Raw genomic sequence first — 26,023 nt, 5'->3', positions numbered from 1 at the left:
TCCTCTCATTTTGATAATTTAATATTCTAAATTTTCAAGAAACTGAACTTTGGAAATCATCATGAAGCTTACAGCTCCAGGCAACACAAACCCTTCTTCTATTAATAGTTACAATATTATAAGTTTTGTGGAAAAAATATTTGGTTCAGCACAAATCATTGAGGATAAACATCTCAAGACAGCAGGAGCTTCAAAAATAAAGGCATCCAGTCCATAATAAGACACCCTCCATGAAAACACCTAACAACTGGCCTTCTGATATAAAAATAGAGGAGCCCCCGAGAAAGCATCACACAACTATTAGGCCTGCGAGATAAGAGGGCATGAAGAAAATGAGCCTTAATGTCAAAGCTGAGAACAAAGGGTTGCTGAGCACCGATACGGGCACACAGACTTTCGTCATGGAAACCTGAGTGTTGGAAGGAAAACCAAAAAAGCCTTCCGGTCTCTGAAACGCCGGGCAAACTAATAACTGGGTTAGTCTTTTGGTTCACTGAGAATGAATTAGCTCAGTGTTTTCTTACGTTCACGTCCAACCTACAAAACCATGACATGCCCCGGCAGTTTGTGTTGGTTTGGGCTGCGGTGTGGGACCGAATCCAGCTTGAAATTGTATTTTTGGTCAAAACCGATAATTTAAGTTAACATGGCTGTTGTGCAACCTTGGATGTGGGCGTTGAGAGAAAGGAAGCCTTGACCTGCTTCTGTTGCGGAGCAGGAGAAATCCCGGAAGAGCCGTATCAGGCCGAGTTCCTGCGGCCCCCTCAGGCACATTGCTAGTCTTGGCATGTACTGATTGCTGCACACAAGCACGGTAGAGTACAAGGCTGGAGTGAGTGAAGAAGAAAAGCAATACTGACCCTCTGTTTAGGTCTTTGTTTACCTCTGAATTCAACCAGCTTGCCAACTCTCCTCAGGTTTTAACACTGGAATGAATGTAAACAAAATGTATTATTACAAAGCGTAATGGGGGAATATTCTCAAAGCTGTTGTTTAAAGACGTCTTTACAAAAGTACCAAAGTCTGCTTAATAAAACACTGTTTATAGAATTGTTAATATACATAGGTACATACAAGTGTTTTCAAAGTATAAATCGTTTTTTAAATATTTGGGAAATAAACATGCATTAAGGCAGAAAAAAAAAAAAAAAAAGAGAAACCTTCTTGGTGATAACATGTCCTCTGTGAACAGAAACCTGGCCCGCCAGGGATGCTCAGATGCCTTCTTATAAAAGTTCAACCATCAGAACTTTGCTTATTTGTATAAATCCCTTTACAGAGAAGTCAAAGTTCTCTCAGCTCATACACCTAATCCTGATTAATTACACTTCAGATTTACAACTCTGATCCTGATGGGTGATCTAATCCGTGCTGAGGCCGTTTCAAAGCTCCATTCTTACCTTGCACACCCTCCAAGCCCCAGTCATTACTTAACCCTTGCCTTTCAACACTGATTTAAATACTGCAGTCTAGCACACACACCCGAGAAAATTAACATGATTTAGCCACATCACAGATAAACAATAAACACCATATAAAATTAGAGCCTTTTCAGGTTTTTTCCAAGACAATTTCCGTTTTTTTTGTGTTTTTTTTTACAGTGCAGTGCCTTGCAGAAGTATTGTACTTTTTCCACATTTTGTCTTATTACAGCCACTAACTTCATCGTCTTTTACTCAAACTGCTCAGTCCATCATTCAAAGATGGAAAGAGTGTGGCACAGCAGCAAATTTAGAAAGTCGTCGCCTTCAACGAAAATCGCCTCTGGAGGAGGTGCAGCAATCCAGAACTCAATTAAATAATCTGCTGATAGAAATTTTAGTAGCGTACTTCACAAATGTATCCTTTCTGGAAAAGCGACAAGAAGCTAGGAAACCATTGTTGCAGGAAAACCATAAAGAGCATCTCTGCAGTTTGCAACAATCCGTAAGGCAAGCAATAAAACTTAACCTTCTGTCCCACAAAAGTATATGTGGAGACAAAAACTGACTCTGTGCATCAGACTAAAAACACAGAGAGCAAAATACTTAAGAGCGGCGCAGAGGTTCACCTTCCAGCAGGACAATGAACCTAAACATGCAGTCAGAGCTATAATGAAATGGCATAGAAACATAGAATGACATAATCAAAGGCAGGACCAAAACAATTTCCCAATATGTATCACAACTTGGAAATTGCTAGTCACAGATCTGTTCCTTCCAATCAGAAAGAGCTTGAACTTCTTTGCAAATAAAAAGTGATAAGTTTCAGACTCTAATGGTCAAAAACTGGCAGATGTGAACCACAAAAGACTTGCAGCTGTAACTGGAGTGAATTTCATTAATGAAAGATGTTGAAACTCTGTACCTTGTGTTGGTCTATCGTCAAATAGTCCAATTAAATACACTGGAGTGTGTGGTTGTTAAGTGGCAACATGTGAAAAAAGTTTCAGGGGTGTACATACTGTTGTGAGGCAACGTAGGTTTTTTGACCCATTTGTAGGAGTTGTTTGCATAAATATTAAACATGATTAAGTGATTTGACTAATAACCCATTTACAAGGCTGGAATATCTTGGTAATGTAGCAGAAGGCAAACATTTTGGTATAAAATAGGCCATCTAGTTACTGTGATTGATCCAAAAATACTTGGTGAAATGTTAGCAGACCGCCGTCGGAGGACCGTATGCAGATCATTTGGTTCAACATGAAAACAGCAAAAACATGAAAAGAAAATACGAGAAAGATTTTGTGAACTTTTCAGGTGTTTAGACTAACACCTTAGGAGTTTTGGTGTCACATGTTCAGTAATGGGATTTGCCAGATCATGATGGTGGAGGTGTTGTCCTCGTGGCGAGACTGTTTGGTCTTTTTGTTGACTCTGCGGTGGCCCAGGCCTCCAGACACAACCAGCAGAGAGCTGACATCCATCTTGCTGGAGGGTCGCCCCCTTTGGTGATGGGCGGGGTCGTGAAGTAAGTCGTACAACGCCCCGTCCTCTGGACCATGCTCCAGGGAACCTTGGGAGGGAGCTAAGGAACCACAGGAAGAAGAGGACAGAGAGTCCTGAAGAGCCATGGTGGTGCAGCCTGCCTCTCCCAGCCACACACCCCGTCCCTGAGGAGGACTGGAGGCTGTGTCTGACACGGGCTGGGTGCTGTCTGCGTCTACAGACTCTATCTGTTGGAGTGAGGAGGAAGGAGTGGAAGATGGCAGGCTAGACGACCAGTTGCGCACCGCCGTAGCCATGGTGAGGAACTTGACGGGCCCATTGTGTGCATGTAATGACACCATACCTCGTCCTAAAGAATAAAAGTAAAAAAAAAAGAAACATCAATCGTGGTCTACTAACAAGCTTTGTGTTCAAGTATTTACATATATGAAAAATAATATGTAGCGCGCAAACAACAGTTTATGAGAAAAAAAAAAGCCTACCAAAACAAATCGCACTGGTTTAAACTTCAGCAGTATCCTTGCTGTACTCTACTTTCTACAATGCTGTTGAGCAGGAAATAATACCAAGAGACAATGCAGGGTGTACAACTCTTGGTGAGTTGTGAGATCTGGGGGTGGAAGCGTGTGCCACAATTTTCAGTGCCAACTCCAGGTCATTTGTGGCAACCCTCCCCCCATTTGAGGATTCAGGGGATTACAGCTACAAAGCTGATTTTCTACTATGGGGGGAATTTCAGTGTGGATATCAAGTTGCGCAGAAGTTGTGCAGCCATGATGCTGTTGCTGAAAACTGTGATTATGTGAATTATTTCTAACCCAGATTTTTCTGCCTTTCTTGTTTCTTTACCAGATCCCCTCACCCCGTGTGATCTATTTGGCCAGATAGGTTGAGTCTACCAAGAATCTTTCAAAAGTAGTCTTTTGTGATTGTGTTTTTACACACCAATATTGCAATAATGATTTGCTATGCTGTGCAACTCTTGCAAACAAACTTGGTGAATAATGTAGAAAATGGCGAGCAGGACTGAACTTAACTGTCCCGCTTGCTCTGAGTAGAGTTTTTAAAGTGTAGCATCGGTACTTAAAAGTGTCTCAAGAGTGTATAGATTTTTGCAGTCTACATGTACTTTTTCAATCCACCAGTTTTGCTGTTTCAAAAGCTAAACAACAATACAGAGGAAGATTAAAAAGTCGTTCTTTAAATCTACCTGGAACATCTTCTAAGACTTATCCAATCAAACTGCAGACATAAAGTGCAGCTGAAACTTTTAAAAATAGTCATTTTCATATAAAGACATTTCAAACCATCCTTTATGAAAGTGTCACAGATGAAAAAATAGCATTCATTATATACCATAACATTTATATAGGCATCTGGATAGAAAGACCTAGAGAACATCCATCACTAAAGCTTCCGACACTCCTGCTAAATCCTGAGATCTTTAAAATCCCCAATTTCAAACACCGTTGGGATAGTCTTTAGATCAGACTTTGTAGACCTGGTTACCCAAGATGCCACTCTTTGGTGTAGTTCTCCAACAGCAAACTCTCCAGATTGGCTTCAACTTCCTGCATATTGTGTGCATGACAAGACAAACAGATTTTCATCCAACCTTCTGGTCAGTGGGGACCAGACTGAAGTTGGTCTTTGTGTGTTGTTGTATTTAAGCACCAGGGAAACAACAAGAGATGGATTACTAATTTGAAGTTTTAAGACTCTTGGAATCACGAGTTTCTTTTATAGAACAGATGTCGCTCAAAGTGTTATACTTTGTAACACTTGATAGTTACATTTATTCATACATAAAATGGCAGGCTCTAAATTATAACTTCATTCTATATTACTTTCTGAAATCTCTGCATCATCCTCCTTGTCCATTTCCAGGATGATGTGAGTGAACGTAAATTAAAACCCAAATCTTGCACTCATTTTTGCAGCCCTGCTTACATTTTAAGAAACATAATGCACTTTAGTTGTATGCTACCTGTCACTTTGGGGATCCCTTGTAGTCTGGGGACAGAAAGTGCCACAGTCACTCCCAAGTTGGTTCCTGCTAGTAGCAAACCATGGCAAACCAGCAGGCTGCTCACAGAGACTCTCTGGTTTCCTGCAGAAAAAAGCAAAGCAGTTTATTCTTACATCAATTAAAGTGTTTCTATAGTAAATTCAATGATATTTGCATAAAAGAAGCAAGGCCTTGGCGAACACATCCTCCCACACAGAGTGTCTCCTGGAAAAATCAGAAAAACTGCACAATTAATGGTTCACTTCACCAGAAAAGAGGGACAGGCTTTGTTTTACAATGTGGCAGCATTTTCTGCAGCCATGATGTTCAAAGCTTGCGTGTCTCCAGGGCAACGTGAAGAGGAGTGTGGATAAAAGCAGCCCTTTTCAAGCGCCTGAACAAAGAAAAATGCAGCATTATGGCCAGCTTTGAGTCAAGCAAACAAACACAAAAAGTGTTATGTAACAAGCTGAGTGAAGCGTAATGCTGTAATTAAGGAAGAAGCTCTGCCTCTATTCAGAAAACTTATGGCTATTACAGCAGGACAAGCTGACGTGACCTTTTTCTTTCTCTCCTCTTCAGAAAAACCACTGAAGCCTGGTCGGACGGCAAGAGCTGCGATTGTTAAGCTAACGACACCTTTCAGCTAGGAAGGCAGTAAAATCAGCCTGCTGGCAGTCCTTTTCAAATACGTGCCACTCTGGCCATTCGAAGCATAAAATCTATCACGGAAGCCTTCTCACGCTACAAATGTTGCAATAATAGCTGAATATTTTTATCATACTGGTGTGGATGCAAAAAAGATGCCTTACATTTCGCTAAAATAGTCTTTTCAGTGTCTCCTTCGTGGGAGGTGAGACTGCCATGAGTCATTACTGCTGTAACAGCTTGACTTGAATTTCCTCCCTCAAAGTAATCCTCTTGGGCTTTTGGAAAAATTACTGCCGGTCTATGTGCCCCCCCCTCCATTCCCACCCCCGCTTCTCTAGAGCTGACCCCATCCATGGGGCACACACGCCAGGCTGCCATACTTCTTAAATTCCTGCCAGATAGGCAGGCTGGTAGAGTTTAACACTAACATCTTGCCCACATGTGCTTCTAATGAGGGATCAGAGCCGAGAGAAACACAGACTCCTGGTCAGAGGCCTTGCTCAACTTCCTCCTTTCATAATATTTGGAGTTCCCCACCCAGAGGGTGAACTAAAATAAACCCTATGAGAGCATCAACATGGGCCGGCTCAGGACCCGATCCTGCAGGAGAGAACCTCTTTGATCCGCACTAAGACCTGACAATCAGCAGCAGGAGGGAGGAGTAGATTTCAAAAATTACAAAAACACGCTCCATCAGCCATTCAGTCAGTCCAGAAATACCTCGGATCAGCACATTGTGAGTAATTGTCCGTTGCTGGACCTGTGACCCAAAACCTTTTCTGACACATGCACAAAAAAACTTTTGGGTTACGTTGTTTACCCAAAATAATGAGTTTATGCTGCTGGAACAACAATTTGAGTAGTTTAAGATGATTGAGTAAAAAAAAAATATCACTGAGTTTGTTGGGTTGGCAACTGTTTTATATTAGTGTCCAATTGGCCCCTACACCAACAGATACTATGGTTTAATACACCAGTTGCCATTTTGTCTATTTCTACTTTTATTATCTGATAAACTATATACATGCATTTAGCATATGGTAGTTCACACAAAAACATTGCTGTAAAACAATTGCGGTATCAAATTTAAACTCGAGGGTGAATTTAAGTAGAAAAGCAGAGGAACTTCAATGTTACCAATTTATTTTTTTCAAGAAACTTGTTAAATTGGTACAGCTGGAATCACAAGTGACCATTTTGTAAGTGCATTCACACGTCTAATTAAATTATTGGCGAGTTTTCTTTTTTTTTTTTAATCCAACACTGTCCCACCCAATCTGTCCTTTAATCTCAGGGTCAGCGAACAATATTTTCATCAATATGTGTTACATGTGGCTTAAGATGCTTGGAGTATTAGTGGTTCAAAAACAAAGAAACATATGGATGATGGATGAGTTATTTACCAGCCCCCTGATATTTGTCTCCCATTAGACCATGCATGGCTGCATATTTAGGTCACACAGCACGAGACAATGGCAGACCCTCACCACTGCAGCCAGTCAGCTATCTTCTTCGAGACGTCACCACAGAGCAATCTGCTGTAACTGTGGACTATCATCTGCAGTTTGCTGAGCTCTCTTTAAAAGTATTACTCCTAACTTGACTGTAATTAGTACACCTTTTCCTTCTTCTGTAATGACAAGCTTGTCTTGATGCAAATCGCTTGTCCTGGTTTATTTAAAGTGTTCAATGGCACCACCGAGTGATTGCTGTTACAGCTTATTAGCCATCTGTGGGAATGCTGCCTGGATAAGGAACCTCTGTCTGTTCAGGAGCGACTGGTAGAACTGCTCCGACGTGCATGAACATGAGCAGGAGGACTCCACCCCAAAGCTCCTCCTTGATTCAACACTGCACCATTGATAAAGGCAGTCACACTGAGGGCAACACCCCATGCTTTTCCGCCTTTTGTAGAAATAATATTGCTGAATCAGCAGTGGTCTTGGGGGTGCCGAGAAGCCATAATCACATTAAGACTTCTTACAAACTAGAGAATTATACCTCAGTGTAATGTATTGCTTCACTATCTTCTTTATAAACAGATGATGTTATTCCGCCTCTGTGAATAAACACCAACGTGGTGCAGGATTTCAGGGGAGTCAGCCATCACTCTTTCCTTCTAACTCACAGATTGCAGTCAAACCATTCAGTTCAGTTTGGCTATTATTGCAGCTCAAACTTGCTTTAGACTTTCATTCAGACTGACTGTCTCAAATTCCTATATCATTATCAGAGGAAATGGAACTGCCCAGAAGATGAAGGCTTTTATGTGTGTCTGCTTGTCCCAGAAGCAACTTCCTGTGGCTGCATGGACACCATTAACCAATAAAGACAGTGAGGTCCCTCAACCAATCGCTTTTATCACCCACATCTCTCAGACAAAGAGCACTCCTTCTTATTACTCCTAGTAGTGGACATTACATGGAGGCTCAAACACAGTACAAACTCAAGGCAGCATGTCAGCTTCTAGCCACAAGGACCATCCTTAGAGATGGTGTCTATTATCATGATCCCACAAGGAATAATTTGCTGACATGGATACAGAAATACTGAGTGGATGGTTTGAAGATTTTAAACCTAAAACCTCTAATCTTGCTCTTTAGCACACAAAAGATCATTTAAAATGCATCACTACTTGTGAAATTATTATCCCAAAGCTGCAGCTTTGAGAGGTTTAAAAAATGCCCACAAATCTGAAAACATCTGATGAATAGACTACAGATACACCCAAAAAAAACAACAACAAAAAAACATTGAAACTAAAAATCCAACATTGTTCTTAGTCAGTGAATGCATCATTCAGAGTACTGCCAGGTCAAGCTGATAGAAACACTCATTAGTGAGAAAGCTGTTACTAATTAACTAAGACTTACTTAGCTACTCCCAGCAATGATGAGGTGTTTACAAATGTTTAAGAAAAAGGTAAAAACAGAACATTGCCTCTGATCAAAATGTAGATAATTAATGATAAACCATAACAGAAATGTTTCTTGAGGTATATGCATAATAAAAGTACAAAATAATTTAACACTCAGGAAATTTGTGGTTTTTAATCCCAAATATTAATTTGGACATAGTTCATTTTGACTGGATTGTGTAGAAAAAAAATACATGTGTACAACTTCTCTGTGTAAATGATATTACACAAAGAAAAGGAAAAAGAAAAAAAAGTTGGAGATCTGCTTTGTAAATGCCTAAAGGACATGTGCAATTATATTTAGTTAGATTTTAATTACATCTCATAATCTGGATACAATTTCCTCTGTGAACTTTACTGTTCCTCAGCAGCCAGCAGTGTAACATAAATACTGTTCACCGAGGTATTTGTTTTACTTCACCATAAGATAATGAAGATGGTTTAATATTCCATTTATTCATAAAGTGAAAAGCATTTAGTTGATACTTATAGTTCTGAAAAAGTAATCTGAGTAGTCAGCAACAGGTCAAAGCTTTAGGGAATCTCCGGTGAAGACGGACGGAAAAACAAGAAATGATTAAAAGCAGCTACAACTGTGATGCACCCAAAGCACCAGCCACGCTCTTCGGCTCAGTGTTTTTGGGTCATGCTGATACAAAGCAGCAGATTACAAGATCCAACGCAGCAAGTCACTGATGTTTTCAGACACAACACAAGTGATGTAAACCTAATGTTTCAGTTTAAGCCTTGAAACTGTCCTGAATACATAATCATTTATTATAATGAAACTACTAATAGAGACGTTCAGATATAATGGTGGTGCTGAGAGACATATCAAGATATGTAAAAACTGTTTGGGTTGAACTCAATACTTATTGGCAGAAACACCATGCTACTTCCAAAGTCAATGTAACTTGGGTGTTCTTCTGTAAAGGCCATAAAATAAATATTTGCTCTCCACAATAAAACCCATGTGGATTCAAATCTTCTATGAGCCATGGCTCATTTGTTCAGACAGCACAGCTTGTTAATGACAGGTTTACAGCTGCACCGCCTTACTCAACCACTAAGAGTTGAACCTTTATCACAGAATGTTTTAAAGCAAAGGAAACTGCTCTACAAAGAGTACAAACAAAACAATGTTCACAGAGTTCTCGCTTTTACTAGTATTGCTTTAAACTTTATGCGTTTGTCAACCTGTCAAAGGTAATAAAAACCACAGAAGCTTTTATATTTGGGTTTTGAGTCTCTCAATTAATTCCAAAGTAGGCTCTTACAAGCCCAACGTCTTCACAGCTTTATATTTTGTTCATCCAGTCACATTTTTTTTTATCAGGTTACTTTTAGACAGTTTTAAGGTAGCGGAATCCATCTTCTTCATCCTGGAAGATGAAGCTTTCCATTGACATTAGAGAATTGGAGAGAAGTGTAAAAAATAAAAAAATAAACTAAAAAAAAAGCTGTTTTGATGCGAGTCTATGCTGTCAGCTGATACCTGGGTGATGATTTGGGGAACTCCATCAAAATGCGAGAACAAAGTCTCCATCACAGAGTTGGAATCCGGGGACACATTTCAATTTTATTACATGAAGACAAAGAAGGTGAAACAACTATCCTTTCCTTTCCAATTTTAGACTGTGTTTGATCTTTGTTAAGCATACAAATTACTGAGTAACAGCAGAAATCAAAGAGGGCAGTACACACAGCTGGACTAAATCTTGAAATCCTATAAAAGACTTTAGACAGAGCAATATATTCCGTCCCAATTTCCAGACCACACAGTGAAGTGAAAACTTGTGAGATTGGCAAACAATACTCTGATATCAGTGTAAATCAATCCAATATAAACAAGAGTACAGAACATGTTAACTTTAGCTTTTTTCTGAAAAGGAGAAATTTATGCCACAAGTTTAGTCAAGTGAATATAAATATTTTTGCTGCTGTGGTAAACCTGGATAATCAGTAATTTAAATTCAACTCAGCAGTGATACTACAGGATTCCTTCCTAAACCAAGAAAGGAGCAGAGAAAGAAGTGTTTGATCTCTACATGGAAACAAGAAATCTTTAAAACTTTGATTTGGAAGTTCAAAAATTACACATTTACAACAACTTAGAGCTAAATATTCCAGGGCCTCATTTAGTCTTTTTAAACAAGGAACTGCAAATTAGCTCGATTTTCAATAGGATTTAACTCATGTATGTATCTCCATTTTACCAGCTTCACTGTCCGCGCTGATGAAAAGCACAGCATCATGTAACCACACAAAAGTTTTACATCACTCTGGTTTGTTCAGGGTGAAGTTCTGTGTTCTGTTTCAGGAATATATAGTGTTTTGAAAAAGAGGCATAACGTTTATCAAGAAACAAAAATGTATACTTAATTTCTTTAATTCTATGTTTTAGAAAAAGCTTCATTTAGGTCTACACCACAGCCTTACCAGGCAGGATATTGTTGACTGTTGTGGCAATGTTTATGTCCTGAAGGTGTTCCAAGGTCTCAGTGTGGAAGAGGCGTACAGTTGAACCGGAGCTGAACGCGATCCAAATGCCCACTCCGGCCACCACCATGTGAGACACCACCATGCCCTCCTCCTGGTGGGCCTCCAGCTGCCTCTGGATGATGGAGACAGACAAAGTGATGTTATTTTGCCCCAAGATTCACTAATTAAGACCGATGACTAATCTCTTCTTTTCATGACTTTGAAATTGAACTAAACCAAAAAGGATCATTAGTGGCTAGTCTTATGTCAGACTGAATTGGATTGGACACGTAGCTATTTAGACCAACAGGGAAGCTGCTTAAATTCCTATTCATTCAGAGGAAAAAAGAGGCCAGTGGAACAAATACTACAATTTCTGCTGACAATTATTCGCACAATTCCCCTTAACAGGTAGAATAGCACTTACCCTGTCACCTTTCATAAGGTTACAGGGTCCTCTCTTATACCAGTGGAACTTCTCAGACGATGACTGTCATACATACGAAAGCAGAAGAAAACAGGGCTGCTTCCATTTTCTTAAAGACATCTAATTTCTTACCCAAAATACTTCACTTTTCTAGACATGTCCGAAAGTAGTAGGTTTACAAGATGCATTTAGAGCAATGGAGCCATTAAGGACACTAATGGGGCCATTAAGGACATTTATAGTCGCTGACCAAACCCTCCTTTCAATTCACACCGTTTGGCTCTCTGGCGCTCAACAATCCAAACATGTCTCTACTGCTGCCATGGGAATGGTTTTGGTCACATGCCCCAAGGTGTGAATAGTTGTAAAAATGCCTGAAGAGATAAGGCCAGGCTTCACTTTATGTGTTTGAACAAAGAAAGTTGTGGCCGTTAGTTTTTCATGTTTCACACAAATGGCTTCTTCTAGCCCACTCTTTCCTGTCCAACATGTGTGCATTAGTAAATTCAAACAAGGGTCCCAATTGTCCTTGGGATATAAATGAACTGCTGAGTCTTGACCCAGTGACTTTGCTCTTCTGTGCTGGGCCCATTCTTTTGTGTGGCTGCTGTTTAGTTTCTCCATTATAGAGGTCTGCACATTCCTCGCTGCACTGGACTATGCATACTACACAGACGAGCATCTGACTGGGGTGTTTCAGCTTTGAGGTGAACCAGTTTCTGTTCGGGTGCTGCTAAATTTAAAATACGCCAGGGGATTTCCTCAGTTTCTTGGATACTCGGGTCACATATAGAAAGACGGTGCTCTTACGTCTCTTCTGCATTTGAGCATGGTGCTAATAAATGTGAAAGGCCCTGTATGAGTGGGGTGTTTGAAGAGCATTTACTTATACTGTTAAATTCTTGTACATTCTTGTTGAATGTGCATGATGAACACAATGCAACCCTCTGAGACCTTGCTTTGACTAGATCCACCCTGGCAATGTCAGTGGCTGTTATGTCTGCACACATATTTGCTTCAGAGTCAAATCAAAATCAAAATTCTGTTTTCAAATATTGAAAAAATTTGGACAGACCAGGTGGTGGATTTATTTCATCACATTTTCAGAACTGTCTTTTTTTTATCCATGAAGCTAGACACAAACAACTTCAGATAATATTTAACATTTTTGATTTTGTGTGTAGAGACCTGTAGTAGCTTTTAGCACAACTACATATTGCATAATCTCAAATACTGCTCAATGCGTGGGTGGATTCAATCTTGGAAATGAAGAATCTATGTAGAAGAATTTTAAAGCAGACAAAAACTGATCGTAGAAAATCTGGATGACCTACATTTTATCTTTCCAACACTAGTTCCATGTGTTTAATAAAATTGAGACTTTTTTTGTCTCTGCTGCTTTGTCCTCCTTTCTGTCTGACTTTTAATTAATACTCTGGACTAACTGCAAGTCCTATGTGAAGAAAAGAGAGCTAACAAGCAGGTGGTCCGACATAATAAGCTTAATGAGGCTAAACCCATTATAAGCGAGCGCATGGCACAAGATTGTTGCTATTCCTGGACCCACGGCAGGTGCTCCCATTACACAAACCCATCCGGGACAAACACGAAATGGTATATTCCAAGACTTCCAGGGGAAAATTGGAGAAGGAAAAAAAGGGCTGCTTAACGTGCATATTTCCTCCTTCTGGAATTTATGATCTTATTTACTTTCCTTATCTTATCTCCTAAGAGAGACTCAGACTTCTTATATTCATAAAAGAGATATGGAAATGATTTTTTGCTCCAGCTTGATGGCTGTTTGATTTACTTAAGAGAGATGGGAGATATGGACAGATAAGCAGATATCTCAAACCCAATTTATCTTTCAAATCACCAAGTCTATGAAGAGAAGACTGTTTGTTAAACAACCCACAGGATTCTGGTCAGCTCACGTACCTCCACACAGTGCGTGTGTGTGCTGATGATGAAAACTTGTCCACCTGAAGAGGCCCAGAGGTGATCCTCCACAGCCAGCACGGCCTTAACTGGAAGGACTCCAAGCTTCAGTAACTTGGGCTTCTCACAGCTCCAAGAACCATCTGGGAAAGCACACACAACATAGATTATTCAAAAGATTATGGATTTATTCAACGTATATGAAAAGTATAAAAACTAAGAAAAGTTATAAAAAAAAACAAAACAAAACATCTTTTTCAATTTTAAAAATCATTTTCCTAGACAAATTTCTTGATTTTTCCTGCAGTCTACAGAAAATCAACTGAGTTTTATAACCTACACGTTCCACCAATGGTGCCATGAAAAACTTAAGTCAGCTATTAAGTGCCAAAATGCCAAAGTTCAAGTTACAAAATGATGCTTATCATGTATGTCATCAGATAAATATATCTAGAAATACATGTGGTATATGAATACAATCAAGTATTTGTAAATTATTAATTAGTTTATCACATCATAGTGTAAGTTCACATTTATTTAATAATACAAGTATAATAATTATGTAAATATTTGAGTTTATTTCATAGTCCTGTGTTGCAACAAGTCATGAATTTATTCTGTCAACCTTAAACACATCTATGGAGTAAGTGACTTGTCAACATTTGACTTGTTACATTTTAGCCTATCAGATGTTAGATTCCGTTTGAATAATCATAATTGACTGTAGCACAAGAAATATGAGAAAAAAATTTTTACACAACGATTAACATTTTTAAAAGATGAATTGGACATTTCATTGTTTATCATATTACCAATCCCTTCATATAAATATAAAAATAAAAAAACAATTAAAATAATCTATCAATTCTATTTAGTTGATCATACATCCTAATACTAAACATTATTTGGAATTGTTCCACTTTTGGATATTAATAACTGGCCATTTCACAATTTTTTATTTTTTTTTTACCCAGACCAAGATCAGCCCCATTCATATTTTCATCTATTATACTTTAAAATCTTGAATGGATTACACTACAGTAATTATCAACTATATAAATCACAATTTAGAATATGCAATCCCTTCATTTTGTTTGTAAAATTCCAACGAACATGTTGTTTGGCATCTAAACCAGATCTAGTTTTGGAACTACAAGTCGAGTCAAAAAACATGGTCCAGGCAAAAATAAGAAGTGAAACATAATACATTTACATTTTCTGGAGAATTTCTTTACAGGAAGTTGTTCAAATCAAATTCTATATTTTTTCAGACATTTCAAAGCCATACAATAACCCTAAACAGCCCACTTCTATTAGGATCTTTTAACTGACTGACTAAGAAGATGGGTGTGCACAGTGCATAAACAATGCAGTAACAGTCTATCCATCTTTATAAATGTCATCTGTAAAGGTTACCTGCATTTATAACTCTGCTAATGTTTGATAAGTGGCCATTGATGGTTTTCACAGCACTTCACTATGAATATAGATGGGCTATTAAGCCTTAGTCAGAGCCCAGCTGTATCCCACATGCACCTCCTACACACTGTGTTCTGCATGTGCCTGGCTACAGGGTAGCTGCAATAAAAACACCCCGCTGCCTCAGTAGCTTTATAAATATCAACAGTTTGGCAACGAGAGCATGTACTTGTGAATGCAGTCATCAAATGGAAAGAAAGTGAGCACAACAGACATAGATCACATTCCTTTGGCTAATCTGATTGAGACTTTGGTCAAATATTTGTTTACAATCAAGGCACAAAAATGGCTATTGATGGAGAAGTAGTGAAATATGTTTTTACAGAAATACTGTAATTGCTAAACAAGCCAGAAGGGATTTGCTCAGAATCAATATTGGAACAATGGCACTGTGTAGGTGAATTTCTAAAAAAAAAAAAATAATAATAATGTTGCACAAAAGCAAAAAGAAGCAGTAGTGAAAAAAAAAAAAAACAAGACAGAAGTGCCAGCTTTCAGGCTTACATAAGTCCTCTCAGCTGAAGTGCATCTGCCCACATCTTTTACTTGTTGAACTGTTTCATTCCTTCATGTCACTGTCGGCTATCCCCCCCCCCCCCAAAAAAAGGATGGGTGCAAGCGGACAACTAAGTAGAAATGCTACAAATAATAAAGCTTATTATTCTCTCTGGGAAAAATGAGATATTACAGGTCAGCTGCACAGAAAGAAACCAAGCTCATGATGAGAGTTTCTTACTGTGGCGTCCGCCCAGTGCTGAATCACTGCCTCCCCCCTTTCTCAATTTCTCACACAGTCCTTCATTTGGGAAACAGCAAACATGGCAGAATGAGGTTGCCAGCTTCAGAAAACACTACATCAACAGCAGAGTCACATTTCCCATACAGCTTCAGAAGCTCAGCAGCACTGTAGGAATTAGAAAGCCCGTCTGTTCAGTTGTTTTGATATCCGGAGGTTTTGAAGATACCCTTCAAGGAATATGATCTGATTCTGTCCTCAGCAAGATAAACGATGCATCTGGTTAAAATGCAAAGACATTTACAAAACGTACACGCTAAAATGTTTTCAGGATGAGTTAATTTTAGTATTAAGCATATTCCAGACATGGTGTGAGCATTTTTAATGGTGTAAAAAACACTTCAACACAGCTGTCTGGTAACCCGTAGGACTAAAAATTGGAGGAAAAAAACTCTCATATTCACCCAAACAAGGAATAATCCAAAAACATTCCAGAATAGTTGCACACTGATAATTTCTTTCAAGCTAAGAGCAGACGAATAGAAAAAAAAAGGTCTGTAGGCAATCATCCATATTCATCTGTCTTTGCTTTCCAAGCTCTAGTGCAGCGAAACCTTTTTGATGGTGCAGCTTCGCAAAAGTGATTATCTACCTTTAAACTTATCCATTTTGTCAGGTTAGAGAATTCAAGAAACATTTGAAAGTTTGCAAGGCAGTGTAATAATGACCTAAATGGCTTACAAACAGTCGAATTACACAGCTGTGAATAAATTCAGATTCAGTTGTGTCAAATTTGGAAAAAAAAAAGGGGGGGGGGGGGGGGGGGAGGAGTGGGGGAGGGAGAATAGCATATTTCTACTCATAGCACAATCCCAGACACACATTGTCTGCACCACAGACAGCTGATGACAGATGGGACAAAACGAAGAATGTGAAAAAGTGTGGGAAGAGATTGGCTGAGTGTAAGGCGTCTGTACTCGGAAGCAAAGGAGGAAAAACATTAAACAGGTCAGAGTTAATATAGCGGCTTCACCTAGACAACAAAGCAAATGGAAACTGGGCTTAAACACACAGCAGAGAAAACCCCTGACCTCAAGCTACACCCAGAGCCACCGACTTACACACCTAACATACGTATCCATAGACATCGGGCTGTAGTACATCAAAGTTTGTCAGTAAAGTATCAGAGTTTTGAAAAGAAATTCAACCAGATATAAGGGCAGAGTCAGAACTTCACAATGTTATGACAGGCTATTTATGGTGTTTGCAAACTTCATTTATTTGCAGATTTGAAAAAGAAGAAAAACAAAGTTTTAAAAACTTTAAAGTGCTTCTGCAATATTTAAGAAACACACCTTGTGATCTGGAGTAAATGGCGACGGCGCCACTAACCAGGCCAGCGTACAGACAGGGCTTTTTATAGACCAGGCTGGTGACTGTGGACTTGTCTGGGGTGAAGAAATGCTGCAGACGTATTTTCTTGGACCGCTGGGTGCTTTTATACACAATGATACTAAACAGGATGAGTAGAAAAAGAATTAGAGCAAAACTATTTCAACATACATATTCGTAAGGAAAAACAAAGCGATTCTTTTTAGGTGTATTTGAACTGTTGGGAGAATTTCTACATTTTCAGGTGATTTTTGATGCAAGGGTGTGTATTCATACCTGCCCTCCTCCATGCCTAAGCAGACGGTGGGGGTATCACTGGCCTTTGCAGGGGGAGCATAATTGCTATCTGGAAGCTTTTCACCGTCCACCTTAAGTTGCTCTGTTGGGACGTAAGCCATGCAAAGGATTCGGGACTCCACGTTGAAACACTCCGTCACTTTAGGGCTGGAGTTCTGCATGGCCACTATAGCAATTTGACCCATCTGGTTGGTGCAACTTGCAACCTGAACCAAGAGAAGAAAACCCTCAAACTCCTTTGTGTGTAGAGACCTGTAGTTGATTAATGATTGATGAGTCACACTGCACAATCCTGAAACTTATTTTTGTTCTGTTAGGTGATTTAGCAACTCCTTCTAAGCCATACAGGAAATGATCTCACCCAGACACATCCGTGGCCGACCACGGGAGAGTCGGCTGTGCTTTCTGTGTTTATGTATGGCTCTGGGTTGTGAACGGCACATTCCACCTGCCACAGAACATAGGAAAACATCTCGTAAATACATGCATTAGCTCACCATGACAAAGTCACAGATGTTTGTGGTTTCAACCTAAGCATAAAAAAATGTCAAACTTGTTGAACACTCAGCTTCTTGTGAAAAATCCAGGCTTGACCTCTGAATCTCTATTTATTTTCACCAACTGTTTAACTGTAAACCTACCAATTACATGCCTGTATTACCCTTTGAATACCAAGGAATTACTATGGGTCAAGATTAGACTCACTTTAACCTTTTAAATCTTTAAATGTTTTGGGAAGAGCTCAAAATTAATTACCCCGTATAGAGATCAAACCTTGTAGCTATTAGCAACATGTTCTAACTGACTGAGCTAACCAGCTATTTAAAGTTCCAGCTGTTGTTTTCACAGTAACCACCGGCCCGTCAGCACTTGCTGCACAGCTTGCAATGTGACCTCACTGCACTCATGCATCACCGTCCTGTGAGAGAGCAGCTCACCAGTTCACCAACCTTCCAAGTCCAATATTTCAAAATGTCATGATTTTCCAAATTTACATTTCTTAAGATTTTGCCACAGTTTTTATAATGCAGTGGGTATTTTATCTCATTAAGTTTTTATCTACATGTTTTACATAAAACAAAAACTTTCAATGAATAGATAAGTGTTACAGAATTTGAATTATCTATGTGCACACAGTACACAATACATAGCACTTCCCTTTTGTTATTACTCTTCTACGGTTAAGTTTTGCAAAAAACCCGTGTTACGATTGGATTTTCACTGCAACTCAAAATGTCATAAGTGTGGCAACTATTTTGACATACAAGATAATTTCAGTGAAGTGGAATCCGATCGTGAAGCCTGCTAACCTCATCAACAACACATTTCATTGTATTTTGTTTAACACCAACAGAATGGGTCTTTGAAATAATTCATGGCAAGATAGGTTCACTACTTTATTCTGGTAATTTCATTTTACTGCACAACTCAGTGTGGCCCACTTTAAATGTAAGGTGAAAGATTTATTTTTTTTCCTCTTCTTTACCGAGCGATAGTAAAAAGGAGAGGATCAAAAAATAAAAATCAACCAGATGGTGCAAAGTGCCAGGTTCATATTTAAAGGCCTGCACTGTTGCTGCAGCTCACCAGGAAAAGCATGCTGCTCCATGTAATGAGGCTGAAGTAGCAGCAGTAGACATCTGAGCTATAGTCTCTACCCCATAAAAGTTTAAGGGCCCGTTTTGGTGTTAAACCTACAACATGATGTCATTAGGCCTGACTGTAACCAAGAAAGCTAACCAAACAAACTGTGGACAGCAAATGGAGGGCTCTGGAAGCTCAGAGAGCTGTTAGACAAAACCTGACTCAACTTAATCCATAAAACAAAAGAATAACAAAATAAAAGATAATCTTCACCTCACACCTGTAAAGACTGCTGCAGAATATAAAACCACAGCGTGAATTCCTTGCTCTCTTTAGAGGACATTTGGAGTAGATAAAGGGAATCTTGAAGACTTGTATTGTATTAACATTTATATCCTACTTGCACCTTCCTCAGGTCAAACTAAGATCCAAGTAGAAGAATGTCATTAAATACCTAGTTAAATTAATCCTACATTGAGAGGATTGCAGTCCTGCCTCTTTCCCTGCTGATGTACGAGTAACCGTTTCTTCTGACTTTAAAGTGATGCCATTGGAAACTTGCTCTCTCTCTCTCCACAGCAAATGAAGGACCAGTTAGACATGATTTGGTTACTGGTATCCAAATGAGTACAATGAGGTTTTAAAAAGGGGTAGTTTCAAAACCAGTGAACTTTTCCATCGTATAGTTCGAATAGTTTAAAGATCTTTTAGTTAGAGGCCAGAAAAAGCAAAAGAAAGATTGGTGTCGTTCATGACTGTATGACTGGGTGATTTTGTGCTGCCTCTCTGCACTGCTGGACAGCTGGCTGAAAAAGAAAACTTTCATGAATACCAACAGAAAGACAAAATCAGCTGTTTGGTATCATTTTAAGTTGTTAAAACACATAATATTTGTGTGGAGACTTAAGGAGCAGTACCTGCGATAATGTAAAAAAAAAAAAAAAAAAACAAATCAAAGAGTTGACAAGATATGACAAAGGCACGTGATCACATTATACATTTGCGATTTAAATCTATATGTTAATACTTTAACGCTCTGAAAAAGTGATAGCTTTACTTAAGGTAAATTCTCATTGTACATTAACAAATTTACAAAAAAAAAAAAAAAAGTTGTTGACAATGAGTAGATGGGTATTTTTTTATTTTGATCATTTTTAGTATGGAAATCTTCAAATGTTTCCTTTTTTATAAATCCTTGAAGAAAAATGTGAAGTATCTAAAATTAAGTGTACAACATTTATCACTCACATATTTAATAGTGGACATTTGTAGTAATTTCTGTGACTCCAATGGTCTTACTATTTATCAGAAACATTCTTCGGGATGGGAAATCAATCAAATGTTAAATGAATAGAATAAAGCTCTCAACTAGCTTACCAAGAATTCTTAGTAGATATTGCTCACTAATGTACTGCTGGTAGCTTCTTTTCTTTTTTATATATCCTTGATGAAAAACACCCAGGATACCTTGAGAAGAGCTGTAGAGAAGGGAACTCACCTTGAACTCTTGCAGTTTTGACATTACCACAGGCATTTGTCGAAGCAAGAGGGGGTGTTTCTGCTTCTTGATATGATTACCGTCATCATCTGCAAAGAACCAGCCCTGCAGGTTGTTCTCCTCTGATTTAAAACACAAATGAGGCACAAAGGTTATTCAGAAAACAAAACCATCTGTTTTCAGTTAGAACGTTCCAGGCATCACGTTGTAAAACTCCAATTGTCATCTCAGGAATTCAAACTATTAGTAGAAACTGTGATTAAGCATTCCGGTTCTCATTGGATGGGCGCAATCTGAACAGGCCCAAGTTTGACTGTTACATTAAATAAGTAGAAAAGAGTTACATGTGGATTCAAAAGGGTCTAATGTGCAACAGACACATTGAAGTACAATACAGTACCTAGAGCCAACTTTGCCATCTGCAGGTTACTGATCCATGACTGCTTGATGGCTGGGCTGAGTGTATTAAACACCGCACTGAAGTATGTGAGCTTACCGGCCCTGCCAAAATAGAAGAGGACAAAGCAAACACACATATGATCAGAAAAAGAAAGGACTCTGGCTTGCATTTAACTGTAAAGTTCTTCAGATAATGTTTAAAAATAGCCGTCAATTGATTAGTAAATTTGTCATTAAAACACTTAGAAATTTAACATCTAATAAAGTGCCTTCAACCTCTTTTATATTCCAAACCTGGACCAACAATAACTTTCCTAATGTTTTTCTGTCTGTCCGTAGGCCATCATCTATATTCACTTATCCGTCTATGTTTTTGATTACAGTGCCTTGCTTAAGTTTTCATCTTCATTGATTCCCCCCCCTTCTGTCACTTTACCATCAAAAGCTTCAATATATTTTATTGAGATTTTATGTAGTCTAGGGCATCATAGGACATAATTGTAATTAATAAATTATATAAATGAAATGAATTCATGATAAATGGTTCCTTGCACGAAAAAAAAACAAAAAAAATCTAAAACAGGTTGGCTTGGCATGTAAAACCTTGTAGAGTCACCCGCTACAGTTACAGCTACAGTACAACTAGAGAAAGAGACTTTTGCTAATTTTTCTATGCAAGTATAAACTCAAGATCATTCAGATTCACTAACCATTGATTTCCAAGTCTTTCCTCGGATTATAAATTAAATTTAGGTCTGGACTTTGATTGGGCTGTTCCAACACATGAATATGATTTGATATAAACCGTCACATTGTAGCTCTGGCTGTTTGCAGTGGGTTGCTGTTCTCCCGGAAGGTCAACCTTGGTCCCCATCTCAAGTGTTTTATGGGTTCCAACAGGCTTTTTTCCCAGAGTTTCATTAGATTAATTTCCCGCCATTCTCTCATTAAATCCTAACAACTTCCCAATCCGTGCTGAAGAAGAGTATCCCTTCAGCTTGATGCTTCCACCATGTTTTAAGGTGAAAATAGTGCTTTCAAGATGATGTGCAGTTAAGTTTTCCACAACACGAGGCATTTTGAATGTCCCGTCTGTCCTGAGCACCATCTTCCACATGTCTGGCATAGCTCTATTTAGCTTGGAAACTGCAAAAATGATCTCTTAAGAGCTTTAAAAAAATTGATATATTCTCGTCACTTTGTCGTAAAGGCAAGATCCATTGAGTGTTTGTAACAGAATGTAAAAAAAAAAAAAAAAATCTTTACGAGTATGCATCTTTGCCAAGTACTAGAACCTGATATCTAACAATTCAGAAAAGGTACAACAGAAGTGAAAGTCAATTATCACTTCTATAAACAGCTTGTTTATATGTGCCAAACATATGTGCCTGTTTGTGTCTCTGAAATGCTTCCCTCCTCTTCAGGGCTGTAGCTCTGAAGCGTTGTGTTCTGCAAGGAAGGGATCAGGAAAGGAATGAAATGGGTGCAGCTGTGTTTCCAAACATACCCTTGGATAATCCCAGCAGTTAGACGCAACTGAGAGGAATGACAGAATTGGGAAGAGAAATAAAGAGCAGGGGAGTCATGGTCACAGAGAATGTAGAAGGGTCAAAACAAGATGCACTCTTGGGGATCCATGTGTGGCGTATAATGGTGTGGCTTAATGTGAAGCATGAATATTTGTATACAGGAGCAGCTGGGTAGACTCTGGTTGCAAACACTGATGTGCATTTTCTCCCTTGTGATTCATGCCTCAGATTAGAGCTGGTGGAGGAACTTGTTTATCCAAATGTGGTCTAATTCTCTCTCATAAAGCCCAACGCATACAGAGGGGGCAGTGAGGATGCAAGGAAAAGAAGGGTAAAAGGGGATAAAGGCAGCCGTAGGATAAACAAAACATTTGTGGGGATAAAGCCTGGAACAGGATAACAACAGCAACAACAAAAAAAGAGCAAAACATTTCCATTTATTTGGGTAGAAAACAGACTTGTCGTTTTTGCCAGGCAGCTGGAGCTGAATCCTGCACCGGTCAGCTGCCCTGATCTCTTCTTCCTTCTTCAATATTAGCCTCTGGAGACCTGAAACCCAGTCCTGCGCCACAGTGGAATTTACATTCTGCACACAAGAAATAATGGAGAAAAAGACAGAGAAAAAAAAAGAAAATCAGGGAAATCAAATTGAGGAGAGGAAGAATTATATGGAAAATGTGAAAGAATGAGAACAACAACAGGGGAAGGAATGGGATAAATGTTTTCCACAGTTTTTTTTTTCCACACAAATGATTTTCTGGAAAAAATTCTGAAGAACAGAATTTGTAGGGGTTAGCATTCACATTGCAAGAACAAGTAGGAGGAAATGTGGCCTTAAAATGTCAATGCCAATGACATCTCGACATTTCAGCATAGCCCTCAACATGAAAATTCTCTTGTTGCGCATTTATAACTAGAATACTGTCTGTATGAATTAGGACGAGGAATGTAGAGATAAAATCTTGCCACAGTATGTCTGGCTTTTTTCTTTCCCATTCCTCTGCATTAGAATCCATTCTCACCTTCATCTATTTGGACACACGGCTTCTCTGTCAGCCTTTCTATGACTCCCGTCTGAATTTGACAGACCTACCAGCACAGCACAAACACAGAGACTCACACTGCACTCTGCAGGCTAAAGCACTATTTCATTACCACCGGCAGTCTTGTGTTGACAGACACTTGATAGGACAGCTTTGGACCATTCAAATCAGAGCCTATGCGACACCTAAACTCTGCAGAAGTTTCTCACAGTAAAACAAACCACAGCTAAAATGCTATTCTTACGTATTCTGAAGGAACATGTAGCTATGTATGTTAAATTGTATCATTAAACATGTATTAAATAAAGAGTGAACACGTGAAACTTAATAAGGAGGTCTGCAAAAGGAAGCTCTATTTTCTGCAACTTGTCAAACATTTATCAAACTGCAAGAGAAAACAAGGTGCAGTTAATAAAGGCTGAGGAAGGTGCAGTGAAGTTGCTCTGCTTCCCACTTTTTAGGCTGCAATCTCCATCCGTCATGGTTCATCAAGATTTGGAAATGTTGGCAAGTTTTTGCAGAGTTTAGTTAAGGTATGGATCCACATTTTTCAGGGAATACAAACAGAGACGGCTCTGATTCCTGCTCCACTGTTAATGTAAAAACTGTTTAAAATGTCAACTTCATATCCTCTTGTTCCGTTTTAAAAATAGTAAAACCTGAATTAAAAACCCTCACAGAAAATAAAGCAATTATAATCAGTGGAACTCTAGATACTCCAGAGATTTGAAATGCTGTGAAAAAAAATATATATATATTTTTCCCCATTACACATTTCTTTTATTTTACCACGCAAACACAATTCAGAAAAGTATTTTCTTAGTTACACAATTCAGAATTTTCTGAATTGTGTAACAATGAAATGTAGCAAGTTCTAGACTAAAACTAGCATGTCTAAAAAAACATTCCAAAATGAAAATGTGTTGACAAAGTTAGCTCTGCTTTGGTTTGTGGGTAATATATTAAAGTGACTGCCTCTGATCTGACTTTATGTTTGAGTTTAGTGCAGGTATGCCATACCTGGTAGTTCCCTTTAAGGCTGCCAATCATACCAGCTATCTGGTTGACCAAACCAAGGTCATGGATTAGGTTCTGCAGGTCTTGGTACAGCTGACCGGGGCCCATGTAAAGTTTGTCTACAAATGAAAAAGAAAAGAAAACTTCATGGTTTCAAATACCCAAAATAAATTCAGTGGACATTGAGTGAAACAGTCTGGATAGTAAAAAAAAAAAGAAGAGTAAGAAGAATCTGTGTTCAGAAACTGGCAACAGTGTTGATTTGGCAACAGTTTCAGTTCTCAATAGTTCCTGTAGAAAAGAGTGGACACTCGGGAAACAATGAGCAAGAATGGGGGCAGCAGTTAGAAATAGGACAAAGATCAATAAGGGGCAAACAGTTTCCCACAGGCTGCAGTGACAGTTTTACTAACTTGCCTAGATTGTCATTCGCATTACTGTTTGCTCACAAGGACACACATATTGCACATATTGGCTTTCAGGGGCCGAAAGATTGGTTTTGCATGTCACTTTGAATCATACTTTCATCTCTTCCTTTTTATTCCAAGTATCCCACAATGATTATGGTGCAGCATTTTTTTAAAACATATACCTTAAAAAATATACACACTGCTGTACAGAACACATTTAACCAGGTGGACATTTTGAGACATATTATTGTCTGGTACTGTGTATATATAATTAGATACTGTCGGATCTAATTTAAAAGTTGAATTGTGCTCAATGCTTTACAAGTTTAAGTTACGGTTAAAAGATCAGCTTTCATTTTCACAGACCTTGAAGCATCTTTAATATAAATAAATCATTTATTGTCTGGTAACAGAATCCATGACTTTTTATGGGTTTTTGCTGTTTAGAACTGAATTATCTATATAAAAATAGGAAGATATAGAGATACAAATTACTTTTATGTCACTGAAGTGCTCATTGTGTGATCCACGTTCAGATCTAGATTTCTAAATGGCTCTTTGTCCAAGTGCTGAATACCAAAGCGTGCAAACAAAGCACCAGTAAAAGCATGTTTATAGCAAAGCCAGCCATTTATGAAGTAACAAACTTCCAAAAAGCAAACTGTCTACAAATTACACACTGGGTGTGAGCGCTACAGGAAACTGACTTTAAATGACCAGTTTTAGATGGTGCCAGTGCAGAAAGACATGACAACGAAATGACATCACATGTCGGAGAATATTTTCACAGTCCTCAGGTGCCAGAGGTGCTTTTTGGCCCAAAACAGATGAGCAACTATTCTTTCCACTTATTAATGGAGAAAAAGAAAACAAAACACACATTTGAAGTGCGGACACACACACACACACACACACACACACTTAAAGATGGCTTTAAACCAAACAGAAAGGTTTGCTGCACAGCGCCAAGGACACATTTTATGACACAACCAGAAGCCTCAAAGTGCTATTGTGGTTTTATGGGGCACATTACCATAAACTAGTACATAAAAGGAAAATGACAAATGGTTTTCACATTATTTTTTAATAAAACTCAAATGTGTTGAAGTTCCTTTTTAGAACCATCTTTCACTGCAGTTATATCTATCAATTCTTTTAAGGGTATATTGCTACCAGTGTAGAGTCACACACAACTTAAATGCAAGTTAAATATTTAAACAATCATTAAAAATGGCATAAACGCAGTCAGACTGGCTGAAGAGCATCTGTGAACAGTTTAACTGACCA

General features: G+C 38.6%; 1 protein-coding gene across 1 annotated transcript; it reads right to left on the bottom strand.

Moving 5' to 3' along the window:
* Positions 1–1,027: 1,027 nt before the first annotated feature.
* Positions 1,028–24,916, bottom strand: arhgef10 (Rho guanine nucleotide exchange factor (GEF) 10). The gene is made up of 11 exons (XM_081603038.1): positions 24,330–24,916; positions 22,725–22,852; positions 20,739–20,839; positions 20,339–20,460; positions 17,618–17,704; positions 17,236–17,462; positions 16,923–17,080; positions 13,353–13,495; positions 10,946–11,120; positions 4,918–5,040; positions 1,028–3,279 (listed from the first exon to the last, which is right to left on the bottom strand). The coding sequence occupies exons 1-11, from the start codon at positions 24,432–24,434 to the stop codon at positions 2,774–2,776; spliced, it is 1,875 nt and encodes a 624-aa protein (XP_081459164.1). The 5' UTR covers positions 24,435–24,916; the 3' UTR covers positions 1,028–2,773.
* Between the last annotated feature and the right edge of the window lie 1,107 nt (positions 24,917–26,023).

This window comes from Poecilia reticulata, chromosome 22, assembly GCF_904066995.2.
Source record: "Poecilia reticulata chromosome 22, P_reticulata-male-v2, whole genome shotgun sequence".
Taxonomy (NCBI): Eukaryota; Metazoa; Chordata; class Actinopteri; order Cyprinodontiformes; family Poeciliidae; genus Poecilia; species Poecilia reticulata.
This window is presented reverse-complemented; position numbering and strand designations above follow the sequence as displayed.